The sequence below is a fragment of the Hyperolius riggenbachi genome, chromosome 3, assembly GCF_040937935.1.
Source record: "Hyperolius riggenbachi isolate aHypRig1 chromosome 3, aHypRig1.pri, whole genome shotgun sequence".
Lineage (NCBI taxonomy): Eukaryota > Metazoa > Chordata > Amphibia > Anura > Hyperoliidae > Hyperolius > Hyperolius riggenbachi.
Window position 1 is genome coordinate 235,467,065 of NC_090648.1, and position 22,882 is coordinate 235,489,946.

General features: G+C 42.9%; 2 protein-coding genes across 14 annotated transcripts in view; one reads left to right on the forward strand and one right to left on the reverse strand.

The window, feature by feature from the left end:
* Positions 1-504: 504 nt before the first annotated feature.
* On the forward strand, positions 505-12,322 carry LOC137561352 (tubulin alpha chain-like). The gene is made up of 3 exons (XM_068272638.1): positions 505-715; positions 5,353-5,501; positions 11,348-12,322. The coding sequence occupies exons 1-3, from the start codon at positions 541-543 to the stop codon at positions 12,320-12,322; spliced, it is 1,299 nt and encodes a 432-aa protein (XP_068128739.1). The 5' UTR covers positions 505-540.
* Positions 12,323-13,349: 1,027 nt separating this feature from the next.
* The window catches only part of LOC137563493 (testis-specific gene 13 protein-like), a 235,827-nt gene continuing 226,294 nt past the window's right edge, over positions 13,350-22,882 (reverse strand). For all 13 annotated transcript variants that reach the window (XM_068276007.1, XM_068276010.1, XM_068276005.1 and 10 more), the window contains 3 exons: positions 21,368-21,486; positions 17,555-17,706; positions 13,350-14,211 (listed from right to left, as the gene is read on the reverse strand). In XM_068276007.1, coding sequence (XP_068132108.1) covers positions 14,048-14,211; positions 17,555-17,706; positions 21,368-21,486 — 435 coding nt within the window. In that variant the 3' untranslated portion in view covers positions 13,350-14,047. The remainder of the gene's footprint in view (positions 14,212-17,554; positions 17,707-21,367; positions 21,487-22,882) is intronic.

The following is a 22,882-nucleotide window of genomic DNA, read 5'->3' on the forward strand; positions in this document are numbered from 1 at the left end:
CAGAGTACCGCGGTATTCAGAGCCTCTTGTGGGAGGGGTTTCAGCACAAAATTAGTCACACAGCGCCCCCTGATGGTCTGTTTGTGAAAATCATTCTATTTCTCATGTAAAAGGGGGTATCAGCTACTGATTGGGATAAAGTTCAATTCTTGGTTGGAGTTTCTCTTTAAGTGTTTTCCGTAAAAGCGGCCTAAGTGGCAAGCCCAAATGCTCCCACTATTTTAAATGCATGGTGCAGTAGTGATATAAAGTTTGACACCACGTTGAACAAGAGAGACAATTGCACCCCTAGCGGCAGCCAGGTTTTATGTTGAACTGTCTGGTGCTGAACTGGTGTCAGTGTTGGACATAGTCAGTCCTACACTGGATTGGCACCGGTTAAAAGGGATTCTGAAATGGTGTCTGGAGTGTTTTATCATGCCAGCTGATGTAGGCTAGGATGTGTAGCCATTGGTCTTTGATGCTGTCTAATGCAGTCATGGCTTCTCTTTTTTTCAGAGGGAGTGCCTCTCTATACATATTGGCCAAGCAGGTGTGCAGATGGGCAATGCTTGCTGGGAGCTGTATTGTCTAGAGCATGGAATCCAGCCTGACGGTGTCTTTTCTAAAGATGCCAACACATCAGATTCATGCTTCGGCACATTCTTCAGTGAGACCAGCTCTGGCAAACATGTACCACGGGCAATATTTGCTGACCTTGAGCCATCAGTTATTGGTAAGTATGACTGTATCATTATCACCGGCATGCAACCCAACCATGGGTCTGTAATCTATTGTGATAGACCGTCTCTTCAGCACCATTTTCAATGCCAAGTGCTATAGAGCACTATTAGATAATGGCTTGGAGGTATGTTAAAATGGAACCTGAGGCAAGTAGCTAAATGTAAGCCGGGTATATGAGCATATATCAGAGCACCTGGCCCATACCCAGCCTACAGTCATACCCATTCCCTTTTCTTTATCTCCAGTAGTTCAAACATTAAAGGCGCACTCACAAAAAATTTAAAATGCATTACATATAAGATGTACATTTGTCCCACTGATTCAGTGCCTTAAGGCTCGTCCAACACCGCCAGAGGCTGCCGCTCAGGCCCTGCTGGGACGATTTTCGTAAAATAAAAAGCAGCACACGCAGCCGGCACTTTGCCAGCCGCGTGTGCTGCCTGATCGCCGCCGCTCTGCAGCGGCGAAAGAGGGTCCCCCCAGCCGCCTGAGCCCAGCGTAGCCGGAACAAAAAGTTCCGGCCAGCGCTAAGGGCTGGATCGGAGGCGGCTGACGTCAGGACGTCGGCTGACGTCGATGACGTCACTCCGCTCGTCGCTATGGCGACGATCTAAGCAAAACAAGGAAGGCCGCTCATTGCGGCCTTCCTTGTTTATTCTGGGCGCCGGAGGCGATCGGAAGAACGCCTCCGGAGCGCCCTCTAGTGGGCTTCCATGCAGCCAACTTTCAGTTGGCTGCATGAAATAGTTTTTTTTTTTTATTTAAAAAAAACCCTCCCCCAGCCACCCTGGCGATTTAATCAGAACGCCAGGGTGGTTAAAGTCCAACGTTACAGCAGCCAGTAACGCAGCCTAACTCAAAGCACTGTAAAATCAATTTGCTGTTTCACAGTGCACACGTTGTGTTATATAGTAAACGTTTAAACAAAGTGCTGCATGCTGTACGTTATACTGCCCTAAGCCACGTTAGACTATTTGCACATGCTCAGTAATGTTGGAGGTCTCCCCTCCTCCTCTGCAGCCAGCCACATGGCTAATATTCACTGCACTGAGGTGACTCGTGGTGGGACTGTAGTGTTGTCCGTATCATGAACGAATCGTTCATTTTGGGCTGGAACCCACTGAAAACAGCAAACGCAAAAAGCAACCGCTAACGTTTTGCCTGAGCGGTTTGCAAGCGGATTCATGCGAGTTTTCGGTCGCGTTTTGCAACAGTGTATTTTTTTTCCTCAGCGGTTGTGTAGCGTTTTGCGTTTTTATCCTGATTGGTCCTATGAATTATTTTTAATTTTGTTAGTGTGCTGAACCGCAAAACGCTAGCAAAACCGCTCAGTTTAGGTTTTGCTGAGCGTTTCTGCTAGCGTTTCAATACTTTACATTGAAGCGCTAACGCTCCCAAAATGCTGCAGGTCCTGCGTTTGCGTTTCTGGGAAACACAAACGTTCCTGTGGCAGTTGCCCCATCCATTAACATCAGCTGAGCGTTTTGGCAAAACGCTAGCGTATCGCAGCGCTGCCAAAATGCTAAAAAAAACGCTCTTGTGGGTTCCAGCCCTTTATCCGGATCTTTTTTGAGTCGAATCATCCGGATCATCACAATGAAAGATTCGGTTCACAGTGGGTGTCTGGAAGAAACAGGAACATACAGAATGTACAGTGCAGGGAAAGTCCTGTCCTGCTAATCATTTCACCCAATCTGCTTCCCCAGTAAAATGATTCAAATGATCCGATTCAAATGATCAGAATCCTTAAAAAGATCCGGACTTCCTATCACTAACCTGGAGCGGCTGCTTTGAGAGCTGCACAATGCAGCTCAATCTGACGGCCAACTTTAACACCACCATACGTTGCGTTAGGGGCACGTTATGCGACCATAACGTCCCCTAAAACGCAACGTCTTGGTGGGAAAGTAGCCTAAAGGGAATGCGAAGTGAAAATAAATTTGATTTGTATGTGTAGTACTTCAAAGAAACGCATTCAAAGCAGAGAAGTCTAATATTGTTAAACTCCAGTTATCTAAGCAAAAAGAGCTCATCTGAGCTCCACGACTTTCAGTCAGACTGTCTTCTGAAGCTTATGATTTCAAGTTTGTCACGGTTGTTTTTTTTTCTGCAGAGGGCAGTTCAAAAGGTCACTAGCCTGCTCTGTGAAATCATTTAGAATGCTGTGTAGGGTGTAAACTGCAAATATTAGAGAATGTTGCAATGTTATAAAAACAAAACAAAAAACCTGAAAATAAAAATTTTCTTTGCTACTAATGTTCTATTAATAATCTATTCTACACAACTAATTGATTAGATCATCTTATTTTTTCACTTAGTGTCCCTTTAATAGTTACATCCTAGTGCAGTTCAGGGGGCTATCCTTATAAATTTTGTGTGCGTGGTGTTAATAAAAAGGTTAAACTAGTGGTTTATTTTTTTTAAGGTTTTATAACCTACTGTTAAGAGGCCCATACACTGGTCGATTTCAGCGATCGATAAGAAATCGATTTTTTTCAAATCGATTTGTGTCCCATTTCGATGTGACAGGATGGAAGATCTAGGTTGATCTGTTGCTGGCAGCAGATCGATGGCTCATAGTTGCGCTAGATCTAATGGTCCAATAATGCATTTAGATCTTTTTTGTTTGTTCAATAGTTTTCATTCTGATAGATTTCTGTCAGATTAGACTTGACAGTAATCTGATGGTCGAATCTGCTGTAAATCTGTGTATGGCCGCCTTAATGGGTGCTAACATTTTTAAAAGATTCCATTTATAGTAATACTTTCTATGTGTACTGGACATCTTAAAACACAGCTTCTGTATCCAAAGATTTTTGGATAATCTAAATCGATGTGAATAAACTGTATTAGGCTTGGAACCCATTAGCAGCACCTTCCTAACTGTTTGCAATTGGAATAGCTCTTGTTAATGTAATGCTATTTGTGTTTTTTTTTTGTTAAATCACTTCCCTCAAGTGGGATCACACACAGCATTTACATTGGCAAGGGCATTTCAAATCACGAGCTCTTAGAAAAGCACCGTTACTGGGATCCAGGCCTTAAAGGATACAGGGGGCAAGAAAATAAACCTTTTACTCATCTGGGGCTTCTTCCAGCCCCTAGAATCTGTCACTGCTACACCCTCTGTAAGATTGTGACCTGCAGGTGGGTCAGATCTTCTTTTGCGCATGCAGGTAAGTAAAATGTCTTTCTTGCCTCCATATCCTTTAAAGAGAACCGGGGGGTTCGCAGATGGGACACAGAGGCATGTTCCCTGCCTCATTTGACATGCCTCTGTAGCCCCTCAATTATTGTCGCTATTCTGACCATATTAATGGTAGGAGATGGATTCCCTGTTCCAAAACTCCCACCACCCACTAGGGGTATTCCTGCAGGCTTTTCCTCAGCTGCCATTGGGCAGCTCTTACTGGCCACTCCCCTGCTGCTCCCCACCTTCCTGCACGCAGGGAGAGAATCTCTCTCTCCTTCCATGGTTGTGACCCCCCAAAGGTCCCAAAAGTGAAAGTGACTGCATGTGGGCCAACGGGGTGGTGGGGATGGATCCACCCAGCCCCTGGGCAGTGTAGTGTTTGTGGTTTGTTTTTGTGCCCACCTTGGGCTCTCTTTAAAAAAATGACATTTAGGAGGGTGAGCTGTGTTAAACTCTGTGATATAAGCAGCCCATAAAATGTGCCCTGAATCTAAAGTTTACAATTTTTATTTTAATATACATTTTGTAACATCACTTCCTCCCACTGTAGTCTGTTTTGGACGAGTCCAGTAACCTACTATACCATGCAGCTTCTGCTTTTGTCATGTAGATTAAGTTAACACTTTGAAAAACCAGGATAGAAAATGACTTTTGCTTTTCAAAGTTGTAGTAAAAATGTTTTTGTCCCATGATGCCACAACAGGGGAACTCATGAAGGGCAGTATGTTCAACTGTACATTAAGGCTAAGTTCACACTAGGGAGTTTGTTGCAAACCTGCTTTTACAGAGAATACAGCACGAGGGGAAAATTGCATGGTATGATGTGACACATGCGGTAAAGCATCTGTGCAACTGAAAACCAGCATGTTGTCCAGTACCTCACAGCATGACTCTTGTTATGCCAATGGATTTGTTGCACCACACGAACGCGCTGATCTAAATGTACCATTAGGGCCCATTCACACTTGCTGTTAGCAAAACGCTAGCACTTTTGTTTGCGATTTGCTCTGGAGACTTTTGGTGGTCAACTCCAAAAAATCGACTTTCACACTTGGCGCTTTTTTTTTTTTTTTTTTGCAATCGCAATTAGAGCTTCTATAGCACTGAAACGCAATCGCCGGGAAATAACCTGAAAATGGTGCAGGTGATGCATTTGCATTTCTCATTTTTGGGCAATTTGCGCAAATCGCCCAAAAATGCAAAACGCGTCGCCTGCACCATTTTCAGACTAATTTCCGATTAGTGCAAATCTCCCTAGTAAACTTAAATTACAAGTAGCGCTTTGAAAAGCGCTAGCGTTTTGCCAAAATCGCCAGCAAAACGCTCAAGTGTGAATGGGCCCTTACAATACTGACTTGCATGTTTAATTGTTGGTAGATGTGTATTTTCTACAGAGGATAATTTTCACAAGAATTAACTGTAAATCCTTTACTCAGATGAGATCCGAACTGGACTGTATGGCAAACTGTTTCACCCAGAACAACTAATAAACGGCAAGGAAGACGCAGCAAATAATTATGCTCGAGGTCACTATACTGTTGGAAAGGAAATAATTGATAACTGTATTGACAGAGTACGGAAACTGGTAAGTTGTGAGGTTATCTGGAGATTTATCATCGCCACATCTGCTGTCTAATGGTGCCCATACATGGTACAAATGTTTTCTTTTTTCGATTAGATAACTTCGTTTTAGTATTCCGTTAGATTGACTATAAAGATTTTTCCAACATGTACAATCGGATTTTTATTGAAAAAAAGATCACTGCTTTTTCTTGATCGAAAAAATATTTTTTACTTTCAATTCGCTCATTTTGGTCAAATATGAAAATCAAATGGTTTTTATTGTATCATGTATGGGCACTATAAGGCAGTTTTCATGTGTCAATATCGCATGCTTTTTCTTGCATGCAAATTCACATTTGAGCTTGAAACTAATGTAAGTCAATGGGATGGCTTGCATTTACGGTAAATGTGAATTTTGCATGTGGGAAACTCGCCTACACTAATCATACAGTGGCCTCAATATTCGCCAAGCTTTATCAACGTTTAATTTACCTCATGAGTAAAATCTAATTTTGAATTCACTAATGTGTTATAGATTTATTGAACATTTTATTGATACAATTTGATAAATGTTTAACACCTTAGTGAATTCAAAGTTAGATTTTACCCATTAGGTAAATTATCAAACATTTGATAGTTTAATAAAGCTTAGTGAATTGAGGCCATTGTGTTCTTTTTTTTTTTTTTTTTTTTTTTTTTGTATTGTTTGCTGTTTTGTCTGAGTTACTGTGGAAAAATGCATATAACATAATGTGGACCCATATGCAATTCATTTTTTCTCCTGAGTTTTCTCCCAAGAGAATTTTTCATCTTCAATTTAACTTTTTAGCACTTTGCAATGGACAAAGCAACAAAAGTAGGATGAAAAAGTACCATCAAAATTATTTTGAGTATTTGCTTGCTGGGATGCAAAGACATTTTATTTGGAAGTTGTGAAAATATCACTTAGGAGAAAACACAGGTGAAAAGTAAACTGCATATGGCCCATGGTCTGAAATGCAAGTGGGAGAAAAGTTCATGTCTGCGCAGACAAGTGTGAAGCCCTCCCTAAGGCCTTGTTCACATTGCGTTCGCGTAAGCTTTTTTTCTTTTTGACTTTTTTTTTTTTTTTTTTTTTATTTAGATTTGCACAGTTTTTGTGAGCGGTTTGTGTTTTTCCTATACCTTCCATTGAGGCGGAATCTCCTCAAAAATGGTACTTTCCTGAGCAGATCAGAGACAAACCCCTCAGATGTGAACTCCTGTCATAGAGAATCATTGCACAATCGCTTTCAGTGCGATTTTGAAAAAAGGGCAAAAAACGCCCTCAGTGTGAACGAACCCTCCTAGTGGCTAGAGATGGTCATTGAGATGCTAATTTTGAATTGATGCAAAGTTTGCTGACTATATGAAGCTCCGCAGCTATTGCGTTTGAGTACTAGTAGTCAAAATCCAAACTGCATACATTTGCATATAGCCTGTGTGTATGAACTCGGTAACTTCTCACTGGCCATATTTAATAGTAAAATTTGACTAGGCAGCTTCTCTTCCTATATGCTGAGTGGAAACTCAACTGGGCTAAAACTGTCTTTTTAAAAAAAAAATGGCAGGCTTATGAATATTTGTATACCTGTTTTACTAGTTGTCTGTTAACCCATTCAGGTTCCGTCGTTTTCACGTGAGAAATGTTCACCTCCCATTCATTAGCCTATAACTTTATCACTAATCACAATGAACTGATCTATATCTTGTTTTTTCCGCCACCAATTAGGCTTTCTTTGGGGGGTACATTTTGCTAAGAGCCACTTTACTGTAAATGCATTTTAACAGGAAGAATAAGAAAAAATGGAAAAATTCATTATTTCTCAGTTTTCAGCCATTATAGTTTTAAAATAATACATGCCTCCATAATTAAAACTCACGTATTGTATATGCCCATATGTCCCGGTTATTACACCGTTAACATTATGTCCCTATCACAATGTATGGCGACAATATTTTATTTGGAAATAAAGGTGCATTTTTTCAATTTTGCATCTATCACTATTTACAAGTTTAAAATAAAAAAATATAGAAATATTTCATCTTTACATTGATATTTAAAAAGTTTAGACCCTTAGGTAAATATTTACCTTTTTTTTATTGTAATGGTTTTTTTTTATACTAAAAATTTTATTAGGGTACTTTTGGGAGGGTGGGAGGTAAACAATAGATTTATAATGTAAATGTGTGTTAATTCTGTGTTTTTTTTTTTTTTTTTTTTCCAGGTGTAGTATTACTTTTTGGCCGCAAGATGGTGGCCATGAGTTTGTTTACATGACGTCACTCTAAGCGTAGCACGCGCTTAGTGACGCATCAGGAAGAAGACGGCCAGAAAAAGCTCAGCTTCCGAGAGAAGCTGTCGCTTTTTCAGCGGGGGAGAGGAATCAATGATCGGGCTCCGTAGCCCGATACATTGATTCCTTGGCTACCGAATCCGCGGCCGGGAGTGCGCGTGCACGCGCATGATCGGCCACGGGGGTGCGCGGTACCGCGCATGGTTCCTGGACGTAGAAACTACGTCCAGGAACCAAAATAGGTTAATAAAGCAATACTTTGCCATTTTCCACTGACTTGTATGATCCCTTCTTAAAATGGGGAAAGTCTGCCTATAGGTAGCTAGCTATAGGTGCCCCCAGTATAGGTAGCTAGCTATAGGTGCCCCCATATAGGTAGCCAGTTACAGGTGGAGCAGCAGGCGAGGAGCCTGCCCCCCACCACCACAGGGTCCCCTTTCAGCGCTTTCCCCTCCAGCAAATGACAGCAGTGGTGATTAGCTCAGTAAGAGGTGAGAGGATTTGCATGGAACGTGGAAGAGTTGGGTTCGCGTTCCCTGCCCGCTGCTGTCACGCTGGAGGGGTGCTGTAGGGGGAGCCTGAGGGGGGGGGGGGGGGGAGGAGGTGGGGGGAGGAGGTGGGCCCCCTTCCCACTGCTTGTGTCTACTGCACCGCATTCTACCCAAAACTGCCCTGGTTGGGCTTCAGAGCCATGGGCTTCCCCGCAGGCTTCCTCCTCTAAGGGCCCCCTCCGCATCTGCACCCCTTGCAGGGGGGATTGTTATGCCCCTGTATTTAACAAATTGTATGTGTTATAGGGATTATTAATAGCACATTAGTAGCCGAGTCTTTTGGCATCATTCTGCAATATTTGGAATTTACAAACTGCACACTAGTTTAAACTATAAAACAGAGCAGAACTAATGACCCTTTGAACTTTTCTAAAGTAAAGCCTTGTCAGAAGCTCTCTCATGGTTTCTTAAAGTGCATCAGAAAATATGGTATTTGACCCAAGCTGGGTCGGAGAGCTCAGAGAAGCTTTTTTTCATAGTTAACTGAAGTTTCTTAAGTCTTCCTGTACTGGAAAACATAATCATTTATTTGCTACTAATGCTCTTAGCTGTAATACACATACCATTATCTCATAAGTAAAACATTTTGCTTCAGGTTTGCTTTAAAAACGGGGCTTTGCTACTTGTACTTTATTGTAGTTCTGTTCAATGGCGTACCTACCACAGGGCTGCAGGTGCTCACAGCAGCGGGTGTAGCCATGGCTAGGGGGTGCCGCTGTGGTGCTCAATCACTGTTCTTCCACCTGAGACTTTTTCATAGTTCAGGCAACATTCAGGAAAATAGCAGCAAGCAGTGTAGGGGACTGTGCTACTTCCTGCACTAGATCTAGTCCCCCCTCCCCCTTCCTGTCCCATGAGTAATGTTTCCTTGCTCTCTACACACAGCCTGCAGTGAGTGAATGTGCAGAGCAGCAGGGTAAGTAGAGAGAATGATTACTGTGCTGCATCTGGGACATTAGCAGAAAGAGGTGGCAGGATGTGTTTAGTGCTTCAGAAGTTGCCTGTCATTAGTAGCCATGTGCACTGGCTGCTGTAATAACCGTGCCCTAGACCACAGTTCCCCCAACCCTGTCCTCAAGGCCCACCAACAGTACATGTTTTGCAGAAAACCACATACATGCACAGGTGAGGAAATTAGTCTTAGCAAAGCTGATTAACTACCTCTGCCCTAGACTATTGATTGCAGCGACATGCTTGTCGCCCCAACCCTCCCTTCAAAAAATTGTTTTTGGGAGGTCTGTAAATCTGCACCAGGTGTCAAATTCCATAGTTACACTAGTTACTGTACCTCTGTAGTCTGTACCCAGGGGTACAGCTAAGGTTTTGGTGGCCCCAAGCAGTCCATAACTTGAGGCCCCATCCATGAAAAGTGCCTCGCCGCTTCTAAAAAAAAATAGCCACACCCGAAAACAAAGCCGTGGCGAAAAATGGGCGTTGCCAAAACATAGCGGGTGGAGCCAAATACTAGCAGTTTCTAGGCTAAATTACACCCAGGGTGAGGGTGTAAAATGCACGTGGAGACTGGTATAGGTGCCTGCAGTATAGGTAGCCAGCTGTAGGTCCCCCAGTATAGGTAGCCCATATAGTTGCCCCAGTATAGGTAAGATGGGTTGATGCCCCCATATAAGTTAGATAGGTTGGTGCCCCGTATAGGTTAGATAGGTAGGTGCCTCCAATATAGGTAGCCAGTATATTTGCCCCAGTACAGGTTAGATGGGTGTATGGCCCCCAGTATAGGTTAGATGGGTATATGGCCCCCAGTCGTAAGAGCTTCCCCTGTGATGACATGCGGTACGTCATCACAGGGGGCGTTGTTACCATAGCGACAGACATCGGGACAGGAAGTAGATAGAAGCGGTCAGGATCAAGGAAGGTAAGTTGAAACTTAACTCGCTCTGCCTGGTGCCCCCCGCAGCGTGAGGCCCCAAGCGGGGGATTGGCTTGCTTGTATGTGGACGGCGCCCCTGTCTGTACATCTGGGTTTTTCGAGTCCTACTCTATAGAGCCAAATTAATCCATGCCGTGCACTGAGGCTCAACCAATCCAGTCTGCATGCATGTTGGATTATGCTCTGTACTAATTGCAAGCTGACACAGTGGCCTCAATTCATTAAACAGTTTAGACTAGTCTACTGGTTGTTTTTTGGTCTGATTTGGTCCGTTGCATCAAAGGGGAATTCACTATTGCCAAATGTGTTAGACCTGGTCTAAAACATTTGGTAATTAGGTGGGCAAAGCAGGAGAAATGCTCAAAAGATGCAATTCACAAACCAGTAGCTATGACTGATATCCTTCTTTGATGAGCTCTCCTCTGCATACAATTAAACTCCTACATAATTAATTCAAAAGGTTCCATCCTCACATCTAAAATACCTCACAGAATTACTTTACCTACAGAAATCAGCTGGTCTAATCGCTGTCATAAGTGGGTGTGGTTACTAGTTTGCCTTTGTGAATTGTGTAATTACTGAATGAGACCAGGTCTAAAACATTACACCAAACCATCTGTAGAGTGTAGACTAGTCTAAACTGCTTAGTGAATTGAGGCCATGATTGCATTCAAGCGGATCTGGAGGTGTTTAGCTTCTAAGTACAATGGTTAATTTGCATATATTCAGCAGTGATGCACTGGGAGACATCTCAGAGCTCACTCCAACCTGCATTATCGCAAATTCTTTGTGTAAGCAACCTTTGTTTTCCATGCATTTTTAGTACGGGGGCTTTTTGGACCATTGTAGCCCCTTACACACTCCAATGAGTTCTGGTTCACCATGACCTTGATGTTTAGTCTGTTAAAAGTACTAAAACATTAACTTTTTCTATCTAGCCATACTCTGTTTATCTACTTTGACAGAGATGGTTTGGAACACCTAGTGGATTTTTGTTGGGATAGCCAAACTCTAGAGACCATGGTTTTGTGAGTGTGAAGTGGGGTAAAGTGTCTACATCCATTTGTATTAGTCAGTAATACCCCTTTATCCTCTTTTTGTTTGTTTTTTACAGAGTGAACAATGTTCTGGCCTTCAAGGATTTTTGATCTTTCACAGCTTTGGAGGAGGTACAGGTTCTGGTTTCACTTCCTTACTGATGGAACGTCTATCTGTTGACTATGGAAAGAAGTCAAAGCTGGAATTTTCTGTTTACCCTGCTCCACAGATATCCACTGCAGTGGTGGAACCATATAATTCTATTCTGACAACCCACACAACTCTGGAACATTCAGACTGTGCCTTCATGGTGGACAATGAAGCTATCTATGATATCTGCAAGCGAAATTTAGACATTGAACGCCCTGCTTACACCAACTTGAATAGATTGATAGGCCAAATAGTTTCTTCCATAACGGCGTCTTTAAGGTTTGATGGCGCACTAAATGTAGATCTTACAGAATTTCAAACAAATTTGGTTCCTTATCCTCGAATCCATTTCCCACTGGTCACCTATTCACCCATAATCTCAGCAGAAAAGGCTTACCATGAGCAGCTTTCTGTACCAGAAATCACAAACTCTTGTTTTGAATTTTCAAATCAGATGGTAAAATGTGACCCTCGACGTGGTAAATACATGGCTTGCTGTCTGTTGTATAGGGGTGATGTGGTGCCAAAAGATGTAAATGCTGCAATAGCTGCCATTAAATCCAGAAGGTCCATTCTGTTTGTGGATTGGTGTCCTACTGGTTTTAAGGTGGGAATAAACTACCAGCCTCCTACTGTGGTTCCAAAAGGAGACCTGGCTAAAGTCCAGCGTGCGGTCTGTATGTTGAGTAATACTACAGCTATTGCAGAGGCCTGGGCCAGGCTTGACCATAAATTTGACCTTATGTATGCTAAGAGGGCCTTTGTACACTGGTATGTGGGAGAGGGCATGGAGGAAGGGGAGTTCTCTGAAGCAAGGGAAGATATGGCCGCTCTTGAAAAGGATTATGAAGAAGTAGGAACAGATACTGTGAATGACGAAGAGGAAGAAGATGAATACTGATCCTGGGCTGACCTGTGTCAAAAAGCTGGTTCTAAATGTGCCACTAAATTAAAATGTAATATATTTGAACATGAGAAAAAAATCTAACATTTACTTGTGCTAATAAATGTATTGATATACATATATTGATATTTTCTCTTATTTAGAGTGAAAAAAATATTCACACGTTTTAGAAATGGGGTTGAGAACCTGATAAATGGCATTACACTAGTACTGCACATGTGGCCTGACTTGCTAAGGCATTTCCAGCGAACCTGAAGGTTCCTTGAACACTGATGCACTGTGATAGCAGTGCATTATGGAATAATGACACCACAGCTAAAGTCGCAATGTGTACTATAGCTGCAGTGTGACTGCACTAAAACGCAACTTCTGGTGCACTTCTGGGAGTCATGGGGTAATGCACTGCAGGTTCTGCGTTACTTCTGCGGTGCCCAGAGCACTTCCGCAGGCAGTGTTACGGCTCATTGACTTTAATGGCCACTGTGACCATGGAGAGTGATGGGACACAGGGAAGAAATGTGACTGACAAAACTTTTACTGGACTAATTAACATGGTCTGTTTGGGTCACTTTGGAACAAAGTAGAATTGTTGTTTTAGATTGTATACTCTAGTGACCACTCCTGAGGCATAGTACAAGATAATACAAGGTAAATATGGTTGCACAAACCATGATGGATACAGATGATACACAGCTGAACAGGCAGTGCTGGGACAAGGGTCTCTAGCTCCCAAGGATCATGTGCACCCAACCCCAAATCTACATTTCAGTGTCTTGCTTATGTTAGATGCTGTGCATGATATTCTAAAAAGCTGCATGCACTGACATAACAAAAAGGAGGGTATGCCGGGCTAGCCATAGGATGGTATGACCTAAGTGTGATATGAGTATTAATAATATTGTGAAGTTACCTCAATTCACAATACATGCTTAATACTTGCATGAAACACTGTATTCATCACATACAGTACACTGTACAGTCACACACTATGGTCAAAAAGAGAAGTCTCTCAAACAGTGGAGCATCCAAATGGAAAATACTTTATTGGCACATCATGTTGGGCTGATGTGTAATTGGCCCTTAGTCATACACACTAGTGATGGGGCATGCACCACAAAGGACAGAACGGTATACTGTTTCCACACACTAGACACACTGTATATATACCTCGAGAGACAGTTTCTCAAACACTGACACAAATCCACTCACAAAAGTAAACTAGCTTCTCTCCTTGCCTCTTCCCAGGAGCTGCCTGCAGGTGTCAGCCCCTCCTCTCCCACATCGTCAGTCTTCGCTCTACAGCTGTCATTAGGGAGAGGGTGGAGCTTCACTCTCTTCCTTGAGGGTAGGGGAAAAATGTATAAGGGCTCAAACCCACTAGCAGCCTTTTCTAAGCACTAGTGATTTGAAAAAGCTCTTGCTAATGCAATACTATGGGGGATTTTTATAAAATCACATCGCTCAAGTGGTTAGCATTACATTAGCAAGAGCTTTTCAAATCAAAGCGCTCATTAAAGTGCTCCTAGTGGTTTCCAGGCCTTCCCTGTGGATAGGGGCAGAAAAGGAATGGGGAAGGCCTGGGTGGGAAAGCTGTCCCCAAATGCCCCAGTATGGTGAATCCAATGAATAATTAAAGAAAAAAAAGCATAGAAGACACACTTTTCAAGCTACATAGTTTGTCTCTTATAGGTTGCATTTGGCTTGTCACATCTAAGACATCTGTTAATTTAGGAAAGAGCTGTTTACAAGCCAGAAGGTTGGTTGTCCATGTCTGAAATACCCTCTTCCTGACACACTTAAAGAATGGCTGGAGTCCATTAATGCTGTAAAGGTCAAAGGTTCCCAAGCAAGGCTTCTGTGATCACTCATTGGGCTGTAGGGTGATGCTATAAAACAAAAAAGGGACTGTCAATTTCTAAATTGCGAGAGTAGTGATAAGAAAACTGCTAAACTGAAAATACATGTTACTATCTGGTCTGCTACTAAACTGGAATAGCTTCACCCACTCTGCCCCATCCCACTGATGGGTGCCTGTCCTGTATCCACACAACACACAATAGCTCCCCCCTGCCCTCCCACTGGTGTGGAAGGAAGAAGTGCCATAGCCTGACAGTTCTACAGCATGATGTTCATGACCTCATTGCTCCAGGAATGGGATGGGGTCGTCATGGAGCAGCCCACAAGCATGAATGAGGGTAGGGGTGTGCACTTTGGTTAGCAAGGCAGGCTGCTCATATGAAGCCTTACTGTACTGGTTTAAAATGATTTTCGGGGAACAATTATTCATGTTCCCATAAACTTTCATAAATGGAAGTCATACATATGGGTACCATTGTTTAGACTTGAATAATGGCTTGGATACTATCAGTAGCTGTACGTCTCTTGTATGTTTCCCTTATATACTCTGGTTTCTTCCCACAGTGAAAAGGGTCTTTGACTTCCTTTAAAGGTGGCCCCACACTGTACAATTAAAAGATCCAATTTTACATCAATTTGATAATTAGTCGGTTGTCCCAAAGATTCAAAAGCTTTTAATTTAATTCTTTTGAGATCTGATGGAATTTTCCATTTTTATTTGATAGTGTTTTTCTGATCAATTTTTATCAAAATTGTGTGCGGCAGATTGTCAATTACTTGATGTACAGACCCAAGCAAAATTTTTTTTTTCCTGAGTTTTCTTTTTTTTTTTTTTAATTTCATGGTTGTGGAAAAAATTTAACACTGCCATTCCAGTGCAGGAGACTTGTGCACAGCAGTGAGTAACTTCAGCGCTGTCAGACTGAGCTGAAGTTCCTTATAAAACACTATAATTCGGCCTCCAGCAATCGCTGGAAGCCAAATTATTTCATTCCCCACCATCCATGGTGGCCTGGAGGGGAATAGTATTTAAAAATCAATAGAAATTTGTGCAGGAGCAGGATGAGCCATACAGGCTGTATCCTGCACCCAAGTCTCCTGCGCCAATTCCTCTCATATGTGAAAAATGTGAGTGTGGGGTACATTGGTCAGATTTTTGATGTTACAATCAGTCAAAAATGGATTGCAATTCTTAAATTGAAAAGAGATTTAACTACCTAAAGACCGCCCCACGCCAATGGCATCAAGTCCTGGGGCTCTGATTTGCATGAGATCACACGCACCTCCTGCTAGGGGGGGCGGAGCTCCACCCCCTCTTCATTCTCTGAGTGGCAATCGCCGCTTGGGAGACTGTTAGATGGTGTGATCGCCATCTATTTACATGTACAGTGCTGCGATTGGCAGCAGCGCTGTACTGGGGACAGCCGTGTGACACTGCTGTCCCCTCCTGAGGCTGGGGAGTGATCGGCTGTCATAGGCTGAAGCCTATGACAGCTGATTACCCTGATTGGCTGGTGGGAGGGAGCAGAGGAGGGTAAATAAAAAAAAAAATGGCAATGTATTACATTTTATAAAAAAAAAAGCGGCCCTGCAGCTTGGCCTTAAAGCTGCAGTGGCCAATATAGCAATAATGAGCCTGGTCTTTAGGTGGGTTTTAAGCCCAATCTACAGGATACGAATCTTTGTACGATTTGATTACGATCCGATTAAATCCGACATGTCCGATCGGGATTTGATTTGCCATTGCAAAACAATGGCAAATCGAGTTGAATCAAATCGAATCCCGATCGGACATGTCAGATTTAATCAGATCGTAAATAGAACCATAATCGAATCGCACAAAGAATCGTATCGTGTAGATGTGGCTTAACACTGCAGTCCTCAAGTGGTTAAATTGTATGAGGTGTGGCCACCTTTAAATTGGCCCTAAATGGGCAGAGAGTGAGACCTAAGATTGTTAGGGATAGTTATTGACTAGACTAAATCTGTTGTCACTATACTACTGCCATATATTGTTTGTATGGATTTTGCAGGAAACAATAAGATGGAAAGTGATATAAATGGTAACAAAAGTATTCTGAAATGTACTGAGGAATGTTGGTGCTATATTCTCTAGAGCTGGAGAATGTTTGATTAAAGCGGACCCAAACCAAACTTTTTTTTAAATTTAAAAATATTTAGTTGCACCACTCTGACACATACAAAGATAAATAAACACTCCTTCAAACCTATGAGCATTTCAGTGCATACTTTTCACCCTTGTCTTTTCATAACTAGGGTTATACTGGGGGCAGTCATTAGCAATTCCATTTGCGGTATTCGTTGTTTGACCCTGCATAGTTTGGCGTGCGAAAGCAAATTCATTTTTGCATGATCATTGCCTCATAAATTGCCTCCCCCTCTGGGGTGCTGCTGTGGTTCCCAGGCGGTGAGTGACTGGGACCCCGCGGTTCCCTGGTTGTATGGGGGCATTGGGAAGCCTCCCCGTGGTGCTCCTGGATAGTGCTAATGTGGCATGAACTGATTCCCGCAGGGAGTTCGTTTTTGACCCTGCATAGTTTGGCGTGCGAAAGCAAATGCATATTTGCATGAGCATTGCCTCATGAATAGCCAATTGAGCCAGACTTGCTAGGATTAAAATTTGGTGTTAGAGCACGCATACATTTTCCTCAGGTAAGCGTCATTAGCAATTCCTCCATTGCCGGACACCATTTACTCCACCAGTTTGCCAGATTTTTTTCCCGGCAATTTGAAAGGAAGGGAGGGGTTCCTCCAATAAATGTAAAATATTTTATATTTGTCATGCAGCTGAAAAAAAAAGGCTATTTAGAAAATAGATTTTATTTCTGAAATCTTGTATTTTTAATTTGGGTCCACTTTAACCAAATCTGAACTAAATATATTACTAAAGGTGTGTGTGTGTGCAATTATGAGGTCTATGGTTCAACAGCTTTTACCTTTTTGCCTGGTCATAGCAGATTGTAATGAACGCTATAAAGAGAACTAGCAGTCATACATATGTATCTGCAAGCACAAACCTGCAGTGATAATGTCTCAGAATTACTCCTGGGCAACCTGGATCCATTACATAAATCTCCATCTATGGGTGGGAGAATCATACTGTGATTGCTATCATGACTGCTATATTACTGGCTTTTGCAAGTTTTACTGTCTGTGCGCCAGGTAAGCTGTTGTCCCCAAATACTGTATATGCTTATTTTTTTATAAGCTCAGACTTGGGTTGCTGGATCATTTAATTCATTACTGGTTTCCGCTTCAGAAAATCATTTGTAATCAGATTATGGCAAATTAGGAATAAAAGAATAGGTGTTTTATTTCATATACACCTATTATGGGAAATATAAATCTCACCATCCTCACTGATGTGCAGGTTGGCCATTTGGGTATATTCCTTGGATTTACTGTTACGTTTTGATCTTATTGTGTATCTTGGGTCCTTTTTGTTATGATGGCATTTAGAAACGTCTGGTTTCAATCCATGAGATATTTCTTCTGTTGATAATCTAAAAACAGAATACATAAATGGTATACATGTAGAATATAGATGGATAGTATGTGTGTATACTCTAGGTTACTAGATTGCTGAAAGACTAATGCAAGTTGCAAACAGAATTGGTCTGTATTCTGTATAAACATACTCCCCATATAGCTCCTTGGGCATGTTCACATAATTGCTTTGCTATTAATTCTGTTATCTCAACACACTATCTACAGCAAGGTTCTAGATAACATGTGTAGCAACCTATTATGTATGTGTGAAAGCTTTGCTATATGCAAAACTGTGGCAGAAGAAGTTAACTTGCCTTTATCAACATCCAGCTCTCCATTTTTCCGACTCTTCCCTGTCGAACCTCCAGTTGTGAAGAAGGAAGTGTCGAAGGTGGAGAGCAATGTGCCGCGCATTGGCAAGAGGCGGTGTAATAAGTTAATCCCTACTGCACCCCTGTACATGCTGGGACAGTCTTGCATTTTGCAAAATTGTTCCCGCCCATCATTGTATAAAACTGCACATATATTGTAATCAATGCAATGCACACTGTAATATTCACATATTGGGAACAAAGCCTTATATCTGTATGGCCTTTTTAGTAAGGATCTGAACTACTGTAATGTTTACAAGTACAATCAAGGTTGGAGCTTCATGACTGTATTGTAGTAGCAGTAGGATTGTACTGTTAGCCATCAGTAAACGCAAGAAATTTTGGGAGAAACTCGACAAACTCTGCGCAAACGTATGAACAGGCTGGTACACTATTAACAATACCAAATCTGTACTCCCAGTTTCTACACACTTTTGTTCCAAAAGACACTGCTTGAATGATCTTCATGTCACTGTCCTGAAGGGTGGCCTCAAATCGTCAATAGCAGAGACAAAATGTATAAATTGATTAGAAGCTGTGGACAAAGGCTTGACTAAGAACAAAAACTTTTTATATTGGTATGAGGCTGATGCCATAACTCTTTCTCGGCCTATTATTGCATCTACTCTGCTTGTAGCTAAACTTGTGAACTCAGAATTTACGATGCCTCTGACAGTCAGAGGCCTGGAACCCACTAGAGCAGGGGTCCCCAACCTGGGGGCCGCGGCCCCCTTGGTGGTCCCTGGGCAGTTTTTCTGAGGGGCCGAGTGTATATACTACACTCACAATCGGGGGAAAAAAGGCAGGAGGGGGACTGCCGCCGCCACTAACCACGACCCCCAAATCCCCGCCCCCCTCCCCCGGGCCCCAGAGAAAAGTTTGGTCGGTATAGGGGGCCCCGGGCTCAAAAAGGTTGGGGACCCCTGCACTAGAGCGTTCTTTTTGAGAGTTTAGGGAGCCCTGTCAGTTGCTAGCGATTACCCTAAATGCTCTGCCAATGTAAATGGATGGGACAGATTCCACTATAAAGATTGTGATTAGGGAAATTGCAATCGCAGGACATGCAGCATTTCGGGGAAATTTTTGATTTCTGGCGTCCATGCTTGTTACCATATTTTAAATGCACTTGTATTGAACTGAAGAAGGCTGAGACCCGTGAAACGGTTTGTCCTTTTAATCGTGCTGAATAAATAATTTAATCTATATTAACCCTGTGGTTTGGGTTCTTCCATCTTGAGTGGTAAAGACACCCTCCCTCCACCATATTTTTGTTTCATTACATTACCTATTTTCGGGCGCCTCCACACCCAGTACTATATATTACATCTCCTTTGGAGGTGTTCACCTTCCAGGTGTGGTGTTTTCTACAACCAAGAAGGATCAATCAGGAGTGCGACCATCCAGTTCCAGTAAGGACCTGGAATACTGAGCGGGGATGGTTATTTCCCCGTTGGCGATATACGGTGGTTGCAGGGACTGCAACCCACCTTTGTGAGTATAAATACTCTTATACTACAATCTAACATAATACCCCACAATACTGCACCATTTGGCTCCTGGTTTCTCCTTGTCATACAGGTGACCGTGGTATCCCCACAGGGACCACCTTTTCTACTAGAACTGCTGGTCTATTTGGCTGCAGTAGTGTCTGAATCGCAGTAGAAACTAGAAGTATGCAGCTAATCTTGTCAGATCTGACAATGTCAAACACTTGATCTGCTGCATGCTTGTTCAGGTTCTATTGCTACAAGTATTACAGGCAGAGGATCAGTAGGCTAGCCAGGCAATGGGCATTAATTAAAAAAGAAAATAAATATGGCCGCCTCCATATCCCTCGCCTTACAATTGTCCTTTAACCAATGCAACTTTTTGTTTGTATTTACTGCTCCTTTATAAATAGAAATATTTACCCACTAAAAAGTTGTTACATCTGTAAAATATTCACTTGCTTATATACAGATGCTAATATGAAGGGAAAGTAGTGATTAAAGAAAGGAAGAGAAGAACTGTAGTGAGAGATATATGGAGGCCGCCATATTGATTTCCTTTTAACCCCCTTGCCGTTCCAATTATTGCGGCAAGCGGGCAGTGCAGCACTTTTTATTTTTTTATAAATCATGTAGCTAGCCTAGCGCTAGCTACATATGATAGCCACTGAGCAGCGGCATCCCCCCACCCCACACCGTTCAGAACGGGATTTCCTGCATGGCTTCCCTTTCGCCATGGCTACGATCGTGATGACGTCATGGACATCAGAGGGAGTCCCGATCCACCCCTCAGCGCTGCCTGGCACTGATTGGCCAGGCTGCGCAAGGGGTTGGGGGGGGGCGCGACAGGTAGCGGCGAATCGGCAGCGGCGATCGAGTTATGCACGCAGCTAGCAAAGTGCTAGCTGTGTGCAATAAAATTGTGAAAATTGGCCCAGCTGGGCCTGAGCAATCCTCCTGCGCGGGTTACCCCGAGCTCAGCTCGGGAAAACCAGCAAGGAGGTTAAGCAATATCCGTTACCTGGCAGCCCTGTTCAGATCTAGGGCTAAAAGTATTAGGCCGGGTTTCCACTGCTGCGAATCCCGGCCGATTCCCCGCCCACGAATTCAGATAGAATACAGCAGCCTACAGAAGTCTGAGAGCCATCCAAATTCGTGGCCGAGGAAAAATCTGAGGCCCTGCAGCATAATTTCGTCCGTAGCTGTCTGAATCCCATAGCCGTGCATAGCGCGGCTAGAGGGATTCGGCTGCGAGAGGCAGCAGTTGTGCCGGCATCGCGTCTCGCAAGACGCATGCCGCCGCACAAATGGAAACGTAGCCTTAGAGGCAGAGAAGCAGCAGGATAGACAGGCAACTGGTATTGCTTAAAAGGAAATCAATATGGCAGCCTCTATATACCTCTCACTACAGTTCTCCTTTTAAACAATGAAAATATGTCTTTAGCTCATGCATTCTAAATGGCCTGTGTGACTGGGGGTCCAGTCAGGGAGTGACTAGGGCAGTGGTGGGAGGAGGAGGGTGTCTCTCTTGCACACATGCTTTTGTAAGGAGCTGAAGGGTATGTCTCTTGGTTATGGCATAGTCTGTTTTATTTTTCTATTGTTTAGCTTTGCCTAAAATTTTTCAGTTGCTACAAAATTGCACAGCAAGATCTAAGAGCAGATCTTTGATTGAGCCCTTTCTACGGACCCCATTGCAGGTATCTGCATTCACCTTTCAAGTGGACATAGCTGGTTATATCAGTTTTGGATGACTATCTTTTTTTTTTTTTTTTTTTAGCTGAAAATCATGTAAGACATAGAAGGATTTTTCTCACCTGTAGTTCATATTTACACCTGGCAATGTTAGTTTGTCACTTATACCCTCATTAGAAGTGTTTGCGTTTTTAGCATTCAAACTGGGCAAATGAAATGTCTTCTGCAAGTCATTTACTTTCTGTAGAAATAAAAATAAATAGTAAAATTCATTCAAACAAATTGAACTAATGCTGGGCATACACGGGTCGATCCGGCGGCCAATTAGCCACGGGATCGTCTTCCGCCGCGTCACCGCTCGTCCGCGCGTGCACCCGGATCTATTCCCGCTCATCCCCGCCGGCGCTTCTTATCTTCCGCTCGATTCGCCGCTATTGTCCGCCCACGGGTATCGGCGGCTCGATTGATAAGCCTGTATCGAGCCGTGTATGCCCAGCATTAGTAATAACCATGGGCTTTATGGTGGATTTTTAAATCCATATGGTGTTGACATCAAAGCTACTACGTAATTAGTTTAAAAGTGTGTGACTGGGTAAAGACATTCTCCTTTCCTGAATCTCCGAGTAGATCTAGCAGGATTGTTAGTGCTGCTGGCTTACTTGAATCCATTATCCCATCAGGTAGGCCCCACAGTGTGTTTGTGGATGAATGACTGGTGGTTGTCTGATGAACCACACCTAGAATTCACTCTCACTTAAGGTACCCATACACTCGTCCGATTAGCAGCAGATAGATCATCAGATGGAATTCTTATCTATCTGATGTGTAAAAGGAACATTTTTTACTAGAATAGAATTCCAATAGATTTCAGTTTGAAATCTATTGAAAAACGATCTGATGGCATTTTTTTGCCATCAGATTTCCATTAGGGCCAATGCAAAATGATAAGCAATCTCAACAGATCGACCTAGATTTTCCACCCTGCCAGTTCGATGGAAATCCATCGAAATCGATCGAAATCGGCCGTCGATCGGTCGATTCGGCAACCGATTTGCAATTGATCGATCGATTTGGATCGATCGGCCAGAAAATCGGCTGAGTGTATGGGCCCCTTAAGCTATGTTAGATTTTATTACACATGAAAGAGATGAGCTGCTGTCCAAGAAAGGTGCACCAGAGAGTAAAAGGCTGCTGTACATGGAAGAGGGGGTGCACATGGAATGGAATGAAGAGTAGTTACAAGAAGGTTTGCCTAGGGGCAGAAGTATTAATCTGGGCTTGGCTACTGTAAGGTATAAAGGGATTATAGCAGACAGAGGTGGATAGTTAAAAGTGCTGTGGTGGTAAAACTACTGGATTTTCAATGAGTAAGCAATACAGAGCCAAATGTAGTAACTCTACTAGACTGTGTTACCACATTAGGAGTGAATTAGGAGTGATGCCATGGTTGAGAAGCAGAGGAAGTGAAATGCATAAGCATGCTTTGCACTAGTATGAAGCAATGGATGATTCACAGCTCATAGAGGTGGACATATTACAGCAGATACAGTTTCTAAAGCCTCATACACACGGGCTACAACTGTCGCCGCAACCACATGGCATGCGCATGTTGCGGCGACAGGTCGCCGTGTGTATGA

What these genes read in the sequence shown, in the direction of transcription:
- LOC137561352 (XM_068272638.1), top strand. Translation starts at nt 541, where the DNA reads ATGGGCAATGCTTGCTGGGAGCTGTATTGTCTAGAGCATGGAATCCAG. An exon ending in CCTTGAGCCATCAGTTATTG is followed by an intron (nt 716 to 5,352) that starts GTAAGTATGACT and finishes TCCTTTACTCAG; the next exon opens with ATGAGATCCGAACTGGACTG. An exon ending in TTGACAGAGTACGGAAACTG is followed by an intron (nt 5,502 to 11,347) that starts GTAAGTTGTGAG and finishes TGTTTTTTACAG; the next exon opens with AGTGAACAATGTTCTGGCCT.